The sequence below is a fragment of the Anabrus simplex genome, chromosome 1 (assembly GCF_040414725.1).
Source record: "Anabrus simplex isolate iqAnaSimp1 chromosome 1, ASM4041472v1, whole genome shotgun sequence".
NCBI lineage: Eukaryota > Metazoa > Arthropoda > Insecta > Orthoptera > Tettigoniidae > Anabrus > Anabrus simplex.
The window spans coordinates 554918922-554934680 of NC_090265.1; the positions used below are offsets into that span (position 1 = coordinate 554918922).

Here is a 15759-nt window from a genome sequence, read left to right on the forward strand (position 1 = left end):
TAGAAAATGTACCGTGTGTGACCCGTGAGCATTGCGGCTAGCTGCGCCGTAGCTGAGCAGCTATCACCGACACCAGTGTCGTGAAGATGGTAACACGTCGCGAGCTAACCGGTTTTGAATATGGGATGACCATACGTGCACGGCGTATGGGTCATAGCTAGAGCCCGGATTTCCATGCAAATGCATGTTTTTAAATAAGCTAGCTACACTTCTCAAACTTTTCAAATATTCGTTTTACGGCTTAACAATTCCAAATAACCGTTCTTTTTCCGTGCATGTTTGCATGTTTTGGCATTTTTCGGAGAAAATTCATGCATAATGCATATTTGGAAGATTTTGGATTTAATATTTGGACGTTTAATATTGCATAATATGACTTTTATTCTGACTTTGACGCATATATATTGTTATTAACTTGCATCATAGTGCATTTTCTGAATGTTAGTTTGCAGAATTTGGGACAATTTTTCACGTTGTAGGCTACAGTATGTCTATTACTGAGAGACGGAGAGAATGTATTCCTGGCATCCTATGTGACAACCATAGTTAGTAGCCTACATACGATACAGGTCCTACAGTATAATGCAATTAACCAAACACTTTCTTATCTGTTGCTTGAGTAAACAATGACGTAAGTCGCAAGCCCCCACGTCGAAATCTAATTCTTAGGAATAAGGTGTCTCAGTTTTACAGTTGTACATTGCTATAAATTGAACCATAAATTGTGCATTAATCATTGACGGCTCATCTGTTAGACGAACAAAAGAAACCTTGTATCGCACTTCTGTGGCGACGCGTTACTGGGATAGCAGCTTACAAATTCTGGTTTTTCATTGAACCCTCTACCGTTGTTATCCTGGAATGTCCTACCCGGAACTCTCAATCGTCACGCGTCTGTGTTATCGCAGCAAGCAATCGTTACCACTTACTGAGGACATTCAAATGTGTCTGCAATCATCGCATGGAGAAGCAGATAGAGATAGAGGTAAGTTGAACAAACTAATTCGTTCAAATCCGGATTTTGAATTCGTCAAGCTTATAAAAGACGCATTGTGGTGAAAATGCAAAAGACGTACAATTTGACCTCACTTTGTCCGAATGTCTTCATTGAATTATGCATCTATCACTTCTGGTGACGTAAAAAGATAATTTTCTGTGCTTAAGTGTGTGCTGAGTGATAAACGGATGAGCTTAAATCAAGACAATTTGGAGAAAATAGGGTAGTTTTTGTTCATGTTTTAAAAGGAACTGAATTTTGATAGTGCATATTTTCCAGTTTATTGTGCATGTTTTGCCATATGAAGGTGCATGAATGCATGCATATTTTGAGATTTGATAGTGCATGGAAATCCGGGCTCTAGTCATAGCATTGCGGAGATTACTCGCGAATTCGGGTTTCCGAGGTCAACAGTATCGTGGGTGGATCTTCAATATCGCAGAGAGAATGTTACCAACCGCGTAAACCGCCGCAAGGGAAGAGCAGAGGTGTTTAACGAACGGACTTCACGTCCCCTCCGCAGAACCATACTGGGAGCTGGACGGGATACTGTAAGTCGGATAACCACCCAGTTGAAAGATGGGAGTCAGGAACCCATTTTTACCAGGACTGTAAGGAGGCAACTACACCGCATAGGCTTCACCAGCCGACGACCAACTCGTGTCCCTTTGCTGACACCTCGACACAGAGCTCAACGGCGTGCATGAGCCCGCGAACATCCGCAATGGACCATGGAACAGTGGTGGCGTGTGGTATGGTCCGATGAATCCCAGTTCCAGTTATATAGAGCTGATGGTCGCGTGAGAGTGGACTTAATTAAGGTACAGTCGCAGCATTTGCCTGGTGTGAAAATGGGAAACCACGGAAAACCATCTTCAGGGCTGCCGACAGTGGGGTTCGAACCCACTATCTCCCGAATACTGGATACTGGCCGCACTTACGTGACTGCAGCTATCGAGCTCGGTGGAAGGTGGTTCAGTTCCGGTCTGGGTGGCATTCTCAGGTCGCAAACACGCCCCATTGTCCGGCTGCAGGGAGCACTGACAGGTGAACGTTATGTGGACATTCTTTCAGACCATCTGAATCCCTTTTTTGCCCTAGAGTACCTTGATGGAGATGCCATGTTTCAACAGGACAATGCGCTATTTCACCACTCTGTGGTGGCACCCAGGTGGTTCGAGAAGCACTCCAGTGAAGTTACGACCATAGATTGGCCCTACAGATCCCCGATCTTAATCCAATAGAGCATTTATGGGATGCTGTCGATACTGGTGTACGCTCCATGAACCTTGCACCAACTACACAAGACCAATTATTGTGGGTAGCAGTACAAGATGCGTAGGTCCAGATCCCTCCAGAACGATTCCAACACCTTGTAGAGTCGATGCCTCGCCGTATTACTGCTGTTTAGAGGACTCGAGGAGGGGCAACTCGTTATTAACATCACATTCAGTGTCTTCCCATTACTTTTGGCCACTCAGTGTATAGCTAAGGTTTATTTTATAACTTATTTGAAACCTATTCAATACGTAGTTCTGAATACATTACATTACAAAACGTAACTCTAGGAATAATAATAATAATAATAATAATAATAATAATATGATTATGATGATGGTGATGATGATGACGATGATAATAATGGCGTGTACCCTCCAAAGAGGCCTGGTGCAATTCTTTCGAATTGACACCGTATTTATTTATCTAATTATTTATTTTTCTCTGGTTTACAACAAGGCGCAATCACCCTAATTATAGTAAATCTATAGGCGACTTGCGCGTCTATGATGATGGTGCCATACCTATGATGAATTCTAGTGATGAATACGGTACACACACCCAGTCTCCGAGCCATCGAAATTAATCAATTAATGTTAAAATCCCAGACGCATACGGGAATCGAACCTGGGACCCCTGGACCAAAGGTCAGCACACTAACCATTTAGCCATGGAACCTAACACTCTAGGTCATTGCCGCCGGAAACTTCAATGTATTAGTGCGACGTTAAACCAGTAGTAAACAAACGAAGATTCTAAGTCAAAGCTGTTGGTAATAATTGCCCCTTAGTTTTCACATTTGTCATTGAGTAAGAAAGTAAATTAAACACGTAAAGCAAAATTTGAATGAAGAAATCTATATTTTAATCACTCTCAAAGTGAACGTCTGCAATATGATATAAAAATAGGTATGGAAAAGATTAAGGAACTTTACAGTTTAATCATTTTACACTTCGCATTCATCACGAAGTAAGTGACATCAGCACACTCTCTGTCACACCGCATTTCACACATCACACATTCTACCCATATTTCTTCTCGAGTAACTTACTAAATTCTCCTTTACAGAATAAAGATTCTGTATCATTTGTGTTCAGAGATGGTTCTCCATATCCTAAGGAAAATTCGGCACCACTGCTATCCGAAGTAATTGACATGAGGTCATCCGAAACATCCTCTCCTTCCCTTTTGTTTGCCTCCCTTTCCTGTACGTTTTTAACAGGATGACATTTGGGAATCTCTTCTTTTTTGGGCTTTTTCTTTCTTTTTTCTTTCCTTTTGCGAGATGATATTTATATGGCGACCCTTAAACAACAGCAGTTGTGGAAGCTTTACAACTGTAAAAATTGTGGGTTGCCATGTTATCATAACTGTCACATTTTTATGTAATGTGAAAATATTAACTTTGTATTAACTAACGAAATTTATACAAAACATCAATAGAAATATTGCTTCAAGTATTACACTTTTAATAACAGAGAAATATTAACAAAAATGCGTAATATGAAATTAAATTACTTAACCAACAAAAACTTTAAAATAACATCATCAGAGGGATGCATTTGTAAGTGCCAATCAGAACAAGCAGTAACACATTTAGTTTCCTATTGTCCACTATACCGCTATAAAAAGAACAATTTGTTAGGACACCTTAGTTACTGAAATGTAAACGTTCACCCGCCAGTTTCTGATGTATTTGTGAAATGTTGTTGCACTCCAGCTTTTTCTTAGAAAATGTTCCCAACTCATTGTAAAGTTCTTTGCAGTATTTTGTTCTACTAGGTAATGCATACGCCTTTTGACGGAGGCACCTAGTGTTTACAGTGCACTGTGTCTTCTGGTATAAGCTATAGCAATTTTGTTACTTTAATTGATCTGTCCCAGTCTTATCCTTGGCTTTGACAATATGAAAGTAACTGAGGTATGAGGGATGCTAGTAATGCCATTCCTTATGCACCTAGTCCCTGTTATGAATGGTGTGAAAATGTTGCTTATACGATCGGTTGATGCATGGATTTCAGTGGACTTGGCAGACTGATATAAAATAGCAACTTCTGGCTCGGTGAGGAAAGCAACGGGAAACTACCTCACTCCTAATTTCCCTGGTACTCCTCTTCAGTGATGCCTAGGCCATCTATGACAGATGATGGCAGAGTTGTTGAGGATCCAACCAGCCTTAGGACTGAGGAATGAACATACACATACAGGTAATGATCAGTAACATATAATATTGTAAAAAAAGCGAGGTCACCTCCGTACAGGCCATGAAGGCCCTTGGAAGAGTGGAAGGTAAAGGCTTCCACCATTGTTAAGCTCGGCACGTGATGGGGCAGAGTGGTTAGCTCCACGCTCGGTCGCCTTTGCCCTCAGGAATTAACCTGGTACTCATTTTTGGTATAGGCTGAGTGAACCTCAGGGCCATATACACCTGCGGAAGTGAAAATCTCGTTTCTTAAATGTTACAACTTCCTGACGGGGATTCGAACCCACGTCCTTCCGGGTGAAACCGAGCACGCCTTTACCGCCTTGGCCAGACAGCCTTTTAATATTGTGTTGTTATAAACTATAAACCTAATATACTTTAAGGTAAAATAGGGCTACCTTCCTTGGAGAATAAATAATTTTTTTTTTTTTGCTAGGGGCTTTACGTCGCACCGACACAGATAGGTCTTATGGCGACGATGGGATAGGAAAGGCCTAGGAGTTGGAAGGAAGCGGCCGTGGCCTTAATTAAGGTACAGCCCCAGCATTTGCCTGGCGTGAAAATGGGAAACCACGGAAAACCATTTTCAGGGCTGACGATAGTGGGATTCGAACCTACTATCTCCCGGATGCAAGCTCACAGCCGCGCGCCTCTACGCGCACGGCCAACTCGCCCGGTAGAATAAATAATAATAATACCGGTAATAATATATATATATATAACATATCCTGACTGACTGACTGACTGACTGACTGACTGATTCATTATCGCCGACCTAAAACTACTGGATATAAAGAAATGAAATTTTGGGAATACATTTATATTAGGGTGTAGGTGCTCACTAAGGGAGGATTTTTGGGTATTCCATCGCTAAAGGGGAGAAAAGGGGGGTGAATTAAATGAGTATATCTTTACCTCAAAAACTTCAAAGTTCACAGACGTAAAATATTGGTATTTGGAATCTCCTTTAAAAATAAAGAAACGCGAGTTTCTTTTTGTTTTCGGAAAATCCCATTAACGGAGGTGAAAACAAATGTGAAAAGGGGATTAAATACCTCATATGAGGATACGTATATCTCAAAAAACTAAAGATGTTACAGACGTGAAAATTGGTATTTGGAAACTCCTTTAAAAATAAAGAAGCGCGTATTCTTTTGTTTTTGGAAAATCCACTTAAGGCGGGTAAAAGAATTGAAAAATTAGTGGAATTATTTTTATGAGGATACTTATATCTAAAGAAATCTAAAGATGTTGCAGACGTGAACAGTGGGATTTGGAATCTCCTTTAAAAATAAACACGCATTTGGTGGGTGGGGGAGAGCGGCGATGAAAGAGGTGTTGAATTACTTTTATGAGGATACATACGAGTATATCTTAAAAACTGAAGTTGTTACAGTCGTGATAATTGGTACTGTATTTGGAAGCTCCCCTATAAATAAACACGTATTTTTATGTTTTCGGAAAATTCACTTAAGGGGGATGGTGAAAGGAAGTGAAAAAAATGAATTCTTTTAATGGCGTTACTTATATCTTAAAAACTGTTACAGATTTAAAAATTGGTATTTGGAATCTCCTTTAGAAATAAGAAACGCGCATTGGGGGGGGGGATCAACTTAACGGGGAAGGGGTTGAAATAAATTCTCTTTTTTATGATGATACTTATATCTCAAAAGCTGAAGATGTTACAGACACTAAAATTAACACAAGTTCTTTGGTTTTCGGAAAATCCACTCAAGTGGGGGGGGGGGATGAATGACTTGAAAAAATTAGGTAAATGCTTTGTATATCTCATACAGTGAAGATGTTACAGGGGAGAAAATTGGTATTTGGAATCTCCTTTAAAAAATAAAGGAACAGTTATTTTTTGTTTCCAGAAAGTCGACGTAAGGGGGGCAGGGGGAGGAAATAAGTAAAGAAGGAGTTGAATTATATTTATGAGGATAAATATATCTCAAAAACTGAAATTGTTACAGACGTGAAAGTTGGTATTTTGAATCTCCTGTAAAAATAAAGATGCATGTATCTTTTTTCCGTAAAATCCGCTTAAGGAGCTGAAAAGAAAAGAAAAAAGTGAGCAAATTTTCAAAATGAATACTGATGAATCTACAGTATATGTCAAAAACTTAACATGATACAGACAAGGAACTTGGTATTTCGAAAGTCCTTTAAAAATACAGGAACATGTTTGTTTTCGGAAAAGGCACTTACGGGAGTGAAAAAAGAGTTGAATTAATATTTTATGAGGATACTCATATCACAATAACTGAATATGTTACAGGCGTGGGAATAGGTATTTGGAATTTCCGTTAAAAGTAGACTTTTTTCCAACTTGAGAGAAGACTGTTTCTCATATGTACAGTTCTATATCGCATGGCCATCTTAGCGCCAAAAGGCAATACCACAAACGTGGTTTACAAAGAGTTTCTGCGGTAAATGAAACTCGTTTTTCCGAGAGTTTTTATACTTTAGGTATTTTCAGATAATGTCTTACTACAGTACGAAGGAATGATTACTTTTATCAAATTACGAAATCCACGCGAGCGAAGCCGCGGGTAACTGCTAGTAATAAATCTTCTTTGGTGGATCACTACTGGTAGAATGCCGTCATCTGGATCCAAAAATAGCTGGTTTAAATCCAGCAGAGGTAGTCGTATGTTTGAAGGACGGCAGAAGCCATTCGAATAAAAGATCTCTGGTAACAAATGCTGTGTTCATCAGAAAAAAATAATTTTAAAAACTCAACCATAGACTCCCAAGAGGGATCCGGTTTAATCGGCCATCTAGTAAGCTTAAAGTATAATTGAACGTTGAAACTGACGAGCAGACAGCCGTTGGCGTCAAATTATAATGCCTGCACACGGTAGCTGAGGTCATCTATATTTTTAGTAAACTCAAAATGGCTTTGGTATATCCGACCGTCCATTCTACTGAACCGATTTGCCTTATTTTTGTTTTATTCTCTCTGGAATTACCTGCCGATGAATCATGAGATATTGATAGGTCTCTAAGTTCAGCCAACTTTCAGAAATCATAAAATCAGATCATTAATAATGATCACTCCAATAATTGCAGGCGAAGGCGTACCCTACGACGATTCTGTACTTAGCAGGTTGCTAGCGACTAACACTTTCATTATTATTCTGTGATTTTCATCCTTAGTAATGTTATTGCATGCAGGGTAGATCATGGGAGACTACTGGCAAAAATGAGTGCAATGTTGGACTGGACAAAAGAGTGACTGAATGAGTGGCTATATTTCTAGAAAAAAGAACTTAGAGAATTAGAGTAGGCGAAGCTTTATCTGTCCCTGTAACAATTAAGAGGGGAATTCCTCAAGGCAGTATTATTGGACCTTTATGTTTTCTTATATATTAATGATATGTGTAAAGAAGTAGAATCAGAGGTAAGGCTTTTTGCAGATGATGTTATTCTGTACAGAGTAATACATAAGTAACAAGATTGTGAGCAGCTGCAAAATAACCTCGATAATGTTGTGAGACGGACAGCAGACAATGGTATGATGACAAACGGGGTTAAAAGTCAGGTTGTGAGTTTCACAAATAGGAAAAGTCCTCTCTGCTTTAATGACTGCGTTGACGGGGTGAAAGTTCCCTCTGGGAATCATTGTAAGTACCTAGGTGTCAATATAAGGAAAGATCTTCATTGGGGTAATCACATAAATATGATTCTAAATAAAGGGTACAGATCACTGCACATGGTTATGAGAGTATTGAGGGGTTGTAGTAAGGATATAAAGGAGAGGGCATATATACTCTGGTAATACTCCAACTAGAGTATGGTTCCAGTGTATGGGAACCTCACCAGGATTACTTGATTCAAGAACTGGAAAAAATCCAAAGAAAAGCGGCTCGATTTGTTCTGGGTGATTTCCGACAAAAGAGTAGCGTTACAAAAATGTTGCAAAGTTTGGGCTGGGAGGACTTGGGAGAAAGGAGACGAGCTGCTCGACTAAGTGGAATGTTCCGAGCTGTCAGTGGAGAGATGGCGTGGAATGACATCAGTACACGAATAAGTTTGAGCGGTGTCTTTAAAAGTAGGAAAGATCGCAATATGAAGATAAAGTTGGAATTCAAGAGGACAAATTGGGGCAAATATTCGTTGATAGGAAGGGGAAGGGTTTGGAATAACTTACCAAGAGAGATGTTCAATAAATTTCCAATTTCTTTGCAATCATTTAAGAAAAGGCTACGAAAATTACAGATAGGTAATCTGCCACCTGGACGACTGCCCTAAATGCAGATCATAGTGACTGAGTGACTGGTTGTTTGATTACTGCCTGTCAAGCCAGAGAGTATACACTTCATCTGATCACGGAAGAATACTGTTCCCTCCTAGATACTCTTTGATTCTCTAACCTTTTCTATCAATAGATGGCAGAGCGTTCCTAATAACTTACATGCTGCTAAGAGAAAAGTCTACGTACAAACAGACCCCATCATGACATACGCCTTAGATATTATCTGGAAATACCTATCGAAAGATAATCTAGCTACACTAGAAAGAGTGAAGAACATGTGTCTTAGGAATGTTCTCTGTCTGGCAGAAAAAACACGTTTTCGAGGCTATCCTTTGAGCTTACAAAACAACCTTTTTATATAGAATTGCCTTCTGCGGCACAATACCAAGCGTTACATCAAGAACTGCAAGATAAAAGTGCGAATAGATATTTTACCAAACAGGTGACATGATGGCGCCAGAATGGATGAATTCAGACTACGAACTGAGGTGTACCATAACGCGCTTCTTATTAAATGTTCATAAAACCATTGAAAAGCGCAGGCAAAACAATGTGACTATGACAGTCATATCAAGCCGTGTTATCTGACATATTTATAACGAATGCTGCGGAGCAGCACGAGTCCATTATTATTATTATTATTATTATTATTATTATTATTATTATTATTATTATTATTATTATTATTATTATTATTGGCTATATAGGATATTCCTTTTCACCTTTACGTCTCCTTTGAAGTAAAATTAACCAACATTAATTAACTTCTATGATATTTACATAAAGTTGTTACTGAATAGTAATATAAATTTGAAATGTATGAATAAATTAGAAAGTTAAGCAGACACATGGTCTGAAGGTCCATTTCTTTTCTTTTTACGAACAGGATGATGAAGGCTGTGTAAAGGACGAGACGGGGGTTCTCGTTTGTATAGAAGAGCAATGCAGACAAACGTCGAGACGCATCCAAGCGTCGATGAGTTTGAACGTTGATCCCTGTCGAGATTTTTACAAATTTGCATGCGGTGGGTGGATGACAGAAAATGGTGGTCTTCCTCCAGACGGTGCATTCAGCTTCAACATCTTACAGAAATACGTGGACCAGCAACTACAACGTAAGTATTAGTGTTACCTGTATGTAAGCTTAAAAATTATTTAGCCTTGGAAGAGTGTGTATTGCGCTTAGGAAAGCAGGTACTAAAATTCACTCCTTCATATTTAGAGGCCACAGAGGGTCCTTCCAAAGGCAAAATGCAGAGAATAACGCCTCTAGATTGCTTTCCTGGCGTGATACAAGTATTGTGTCCATATGTGAACGCTAATGAAGTGGATGTTGACTCTAGATTATAGGCTATTTTTTGTGCCTATGTGTAGACAGTTATGAAGTAGATGATGACGCTCGATAACATGCCACACGAGTTGATAAAAGTATTGTATTCCTTTATAATCGTTTATGATAACACTATGACCATAATATACTATTATTTATTCCTTGTACGTTGATAACGCGATCCTCTCCCCTCCACAGCCGAGGCATCCTAGTCAACTGCTTTCTGCATTGCCACTACCCAGTAGCATGCAACCAGCTAACGAGTATCGGGTACGCTCCTCATCACTCAGCTCCCACTGGAACAGAGACTCATCTCACTCAAAGAGTCATCTCACTCAGTCACTCACGATCCTCTTCATCTCTCTCCAGCTCTTTGCCTGTTGTGGACCCTCTTCCTCTATGATACATCTCCCCACGTATCCGGAACTTCCCCTCACCGAGAATCGTGGGGATTCCAACGAAGTACTTTTCCCAAAATGGCGCTGTCTCGCTTTCTGAGTGTGTGTCCTGCCCAATTCCACGTTCTTCTTACTTGATTTTTGATCTGTTCTTCCATTGCTCGTACTCATAATTCGTCGTTTGTAATTACCTCTAGCCAGAATAAAATTAATATTCTCAGACACCTGTTTGTAAAAAAACCCTTCATACTATTAAAGTTTTGATCTGTGACTTTCCATGATTTTGATACGTATGACAAAAGTGGCCCGCCCCTGTGGTGTAGTGGTTAGTGTGATTAGCTGTCACCCCCAGAGGCCCGAGTTCGATTCCCGACTCTGCCACGAAATTTGAAAAGTGGTACGAGGGCTGGAACGGGGTCCACTCAGCCTCGGGAGGTCAGCTGAGTAGAGGGGGGTTCGATTCCCTCCTCAACCATCCTGGAAGTGGTTTTCCGTGGTTTCAACAATTCTCCTCAAGGCAAGGTAGGCCTGCTGGTCATCCTCCCCAGTTGTATCCCCCGACCCAAAGCCTGAAGATCCAGGACATTCCCCTTGAGGCCGTATAGGTGGGATCCCTCGCTGAGTCCGAGGGAAAAATCGACCCTGGAGGGTAAACAGATTAAGAAAGAATGAATGACAAAAGTGATTTCACATTGCTGCGGCATATCTTCAGTGTTTATTTCGAGTTTATAAGTTTGCTCTTCCAGTCAGAATATATTTGAACCAAGCCTCGTTTGCTTCCTTTACAAGTTGCGTTACATTCTATTCTGTTCCTATATTATTTGCATCAACGATCCCTAAATAGATACAATCCGACAGTTGTTGAAGGAATGTTAATACGTATTGGGGAAAGTCAAAATAATAAAGTACCGGTACATTATTATTTTTTTTATCACAATCATCATCATTATTCGTTTAATTGTACATAGTACTGTGTATTTCTGTTTCTCCTGCTATGTTGGACTAGTGCCGAAAAGGTCAGCTCAGTGCGTTGCGGCACGGCAAGTTATGGCTACCAGATTTGTACTCGGGAGACAGGTGGATTCCAATCCCTTTTCGGCCATTTTTGAAATGGTTTCCAGTGGTTTCCCTTTTCACATCCAGGCAAATGCCGGGATGTTATTATCAAGGCCACGGCCGCTTCTTTCCCCATTCCTAGCCCTTACAATTACATGTAGCTCTCCCGCATTGGGTGTACCAGGAACGGCAGCTACAGAACGGGTGACCCGATCATATCCCCAGACACTTCCGGCATTAAAAGCCATTCGGAAGAAGAAGAAGAAGAAGAAGAAGAAGAAGAAGAAAAAGAGGAGATAGTGTGTTTAATGTTATTCATATGACAAGTTCTAACACGCAAAATAATTGTAGTCTAATTTATGAGGTGTTTTTTATATTCCATGCAAGGAAGTCTAAAAATGTAGGAGAGAGAGAGACAGACAGACAGACAGACAGACAGACAGACATATGGCCCTGGTGTTCAGAAATGATTATCTGGTTAATTTCTGGAGGCAGAGGGGGTCGGGCATAAAACTAAAAGTTACATATACAAGCAAAGTCATCTCCGTACAGGCCATGAAGGCCCTTGGAGGGGTGGAAGGTAATGGCTTCCACTATCCGTAACCTCAGCACTTGATGGGGTAGAGTGGTTAGCTCTACGCCTGGCCGCCATTGCCCCCAGGAATTAACCTGGTACTCATTTTGGTGTAGGCTGAGTGAACCTCAGGGCCATGTGCACCTCCGGAAGTGGAAATCTCGTTTCTTAAATTTTACGACTTCCTGAGGGGGATTCGAACCCCGTCCTTCCGGGCGAACCGAGTACACCTTTACCGCCTCGGCCAGGCAGCCCCTAAAAGTTACATATAGTGTAAGTTATTGTGATCGTACATATATCACACCCTCGCACTGTATCCAGATTTTTTATTTTTTTATTTTTTTGCTATTTGCTTTACGTCGCATCGACACAGATAGGTCTTATGTCGACGATGGGCTAGGAAAGGCCTAGGACGTGGAAGGAAGCAGCCGTGGCCTTAATTAAGGTACAGCCCCGGCATTTGCCTGGTGTGAAAATGGGAAACCACGGAAAACCATCTTCAGGGCTGCCGACAGTGGGGCTCGAATCCACTATCTCCCGATTACTGGATACTGGCCGCACTTAAGCGACTGCAGCTATCGAGCTCGGTATATTCAGAAGTAAGATGTATTATTGTCTTTATTCGTATTATTATTATTATTATTATTATTATTATTATTATTATTATTATTATTTCATTTGTACATGTATTCTTAATATTTAAAGCTGGAAGGTCTCTATATGTGATTTGAGTAATTTGGTTTGTACAAGCGGATGGGAAAACAGCTATATTTACAACTCGAAACGTTTGTGTGAGTCATGTGGATAGCGCAGAGTCCGATGAGGTGGCCTTGTTGTTATTGACATGGGACGCGGAAGTGGTTCAGGGCGTGGTCTTGACGCGGCAAGACGATATTCTACTCGTAATTGGATGGCCAGGATCAATCTAGACGTATCATGTGAGAGTCCTTACAACGTTTGTGGAATGTTAAGTGTGGTACTAACCTACAACTGTGGAGTGCTTAGGCACTAGGTATTGTATCACTTGTTACGGTTTGGTATTATATGTTGGTGAAAGCTATGGGGTACTGTATCTCATACTTTTCAGAATTTATGTTTTGGAACGACAAGCGTGTATTGCTCAAGTGAATGTATCTTTAAAACAAGTGTTAAGAGTCAGTTAACACAGTATTATAAAGGTACAGTATCTGTGTGATATAACAAGTGCCAATTATGAGTGAATGCAAGTAGTGTTGATACACAGAAACAGTGGAGGATATTTATCTATGTATACATATGCTTTGTAATGAACTTTCATCGGACTGACTGCAAATGGTAGCTTGGTCCTCGCTTTTGGTTACCCGCTGTTTTTGTTGTTGTACAATGATATAAATATGGAGTCTTCCAGCAGTATTTTATGAGTGTATTTTATGCATATTTTGGTGTGTTGATGAGGTGCTTATGCACGGATGTTATTTAGAATATAGTTGATTTAGAATCAGTGGAGTTATTGATGAACCTAGGTGCAGTTCCTATCTATTTAGTCGTGTTCAGAAGGTTAAGTAAGACGTGAAGCAAATGTATCAGTACGCAGCTTCATGTACACGCCCTGGGAGAGAGAATTATCATGCTTTATCAGAATTTGAGGGATCCTTTCTGGTGAACTCTGGAGCCCATACTACGGACATTTCGATTTATTATTATTATTATTATTATTATTATTATTATTATTATTATTATTATTATTATTATTATTATTATTATTATTATTTACACTGATTGCATTATGTTCCTCCAGAGGTCTCCATTTATCGACGAATGTATGGAAAGAGTGGTTCCCCTGATCTTTGCTTCTAATAAATCTCGTGAGCTTGCATCCGGGGGATAGTAGGTTCGAATCCCACTATCGGCAGCCCTGAAGATGGTTTTCTGTGGTTTCCCATTTTCACACCAGGCAAATGCTCCGTGGAGTAGTAGTTCTGTAGGTTTAGTACACCCGTTTTCAAACTACATTATTTTCCTTGACTTCCATACAACAGTTGCTGAGGTCAAAAGTTCTATGTATCCGAAAAACATTTACTCTACACCAAAATGAAAGAAAGTAAAATATTTCAATCGGATTTGTATTTCTAGCTTAGTTTTACTCATGTATAATGGATTATAACGAATAATAAGAAATATTTACATATTTCAAAATATAACAATTAAATTCTTATTAGCAAGTAGTTTTAGAAGTAAAGGTATTAAACGAGAATAAAACTTTTCAATATAGTATTAAACCATTTCTCTCAATTGTGAATATTTACATAACATCAATGCATTTAAATAGAACAACTTACGAATTCAGCCTTTTCTTCTTACATTTACGCTTGTATGTTCCAATGTTTCTGAATTAGTGAGATGGATGGGCGTACTTATATTCGATTTCTAAAATATGGACGGGTTACTGAAAGTTTGATTCTAAGATCAGGTTCAACATGATGCTTGCTTCACATTCTTCAAAAAACACAAGGAATTACAGCCGACTTTCACGCAAATACGCTGTTGTAAAGGGTAGAAGAAATGTCACCGCTTTCTAAACTATTGGTGGGCCTGCTGCCTTTGGATCCAAAAATCTGACCTCAACAATAAAAAACTGATATTTATACAGTATTTAGGAAGGGCAGTGATAAAATATTTATCTTTATGTGTGATGCAAAGTCTCCCCCGACTAAGGATAGGACACACCAAGATCACCCGCAACTACTGTATCTCATAGAAAAGAAACTATCTCCCACCTGCAGTAAATGTAACTGTTCTCTCACTGGAAAGCATATCATCTCAGAATGCCAACTGTATCACCAGAGGTGCCAACACCACAACATACCTAAGGAAATGGAAGTGACACTAGCTTCTCCAGCACTGAGTCATCAAGTCGTCAAATTCCTCAAGGACACTGGCTTCCACTCCAAAACCTAATTAATTTACATACATTATACTCCTTATAATTACAATATTATTACTCCGTAATCATCTGTAAGAGTCGCGATAAAACCTTGAACTTAAAGCGACTATAAACAACTCTAATAATAAAATAAAATAAACACTGCGGATAAGGTTTGTTGCGAAAAGTGAATGATAGGTCCGCCTTCGGACTCCTTGTTACACGACGACTGAATGTTGTAGGCTGTATAGATCTATGTATTGTCCCCAGATCGCCACCAAAATCTGGTGATACCCCAACGGGCCAGTCACTCAGGCGCGTCCGGTCCTAACTCTCTAAGCAAAATCTAAATTTTACTGCTAATACATATTTTGGGAACATATATTTCGACAGGCGAACATTGTATAACGAGTGAAGCTATGTACTAAAATAATGGGCAACAGTTGGTGAAAACAAATTCCTAATTTATTCAAAATATCTTCAAACAATAGTAGGGAAAAGAAATAAATAAAAAGTTCAGATTAAAAATCCTGAATCCAATAACTTTCAATCTCACTGCGTTTGTAAACGTCCAGAGTTCTTTACTGCAATCAACATGAAAGTTGCCTCTAAATAATTATTGGGTTTAACATACATGATATTCAGTTTTAATCGAAGTGAACTTGTATATTATTTCTCGTCGAACACATGAGTAGCTAATTTCATATCCACAAAACATTGTGGTGAAATCCTAACCGACCGCTACGTGAATATTTAGGGGATT

At 39.6% G+C, this 15759-nt stretch overlaps 1 protein-coding gene across 1 annotated transcript in view; it reads left to right on the forward strand.

Annotated features, from left to right (window-relative positions):
* Positions 1–961: 961 nt before the first annotated feature.
* The window catches only part of LOC136877288 (neprilysin-1-like), a 375489-nt gene continuing 360691 nt past the window's right edge, over positions 962–15759 (forward strand). The window contains exons 1-3 of the mRNA XM_068228470.1: positions 962–985; positions 3344–3421; positions 9623–9851. Coding sequence (XP_068084571.1) covers positions 962–985; positions 3344–3421; positions 9623–9851 — 331 coding nt within the window. The remainder of the gene's footprint in view (positions 986–3343; positions 3422–9622; positions 9852–15759) is intronic.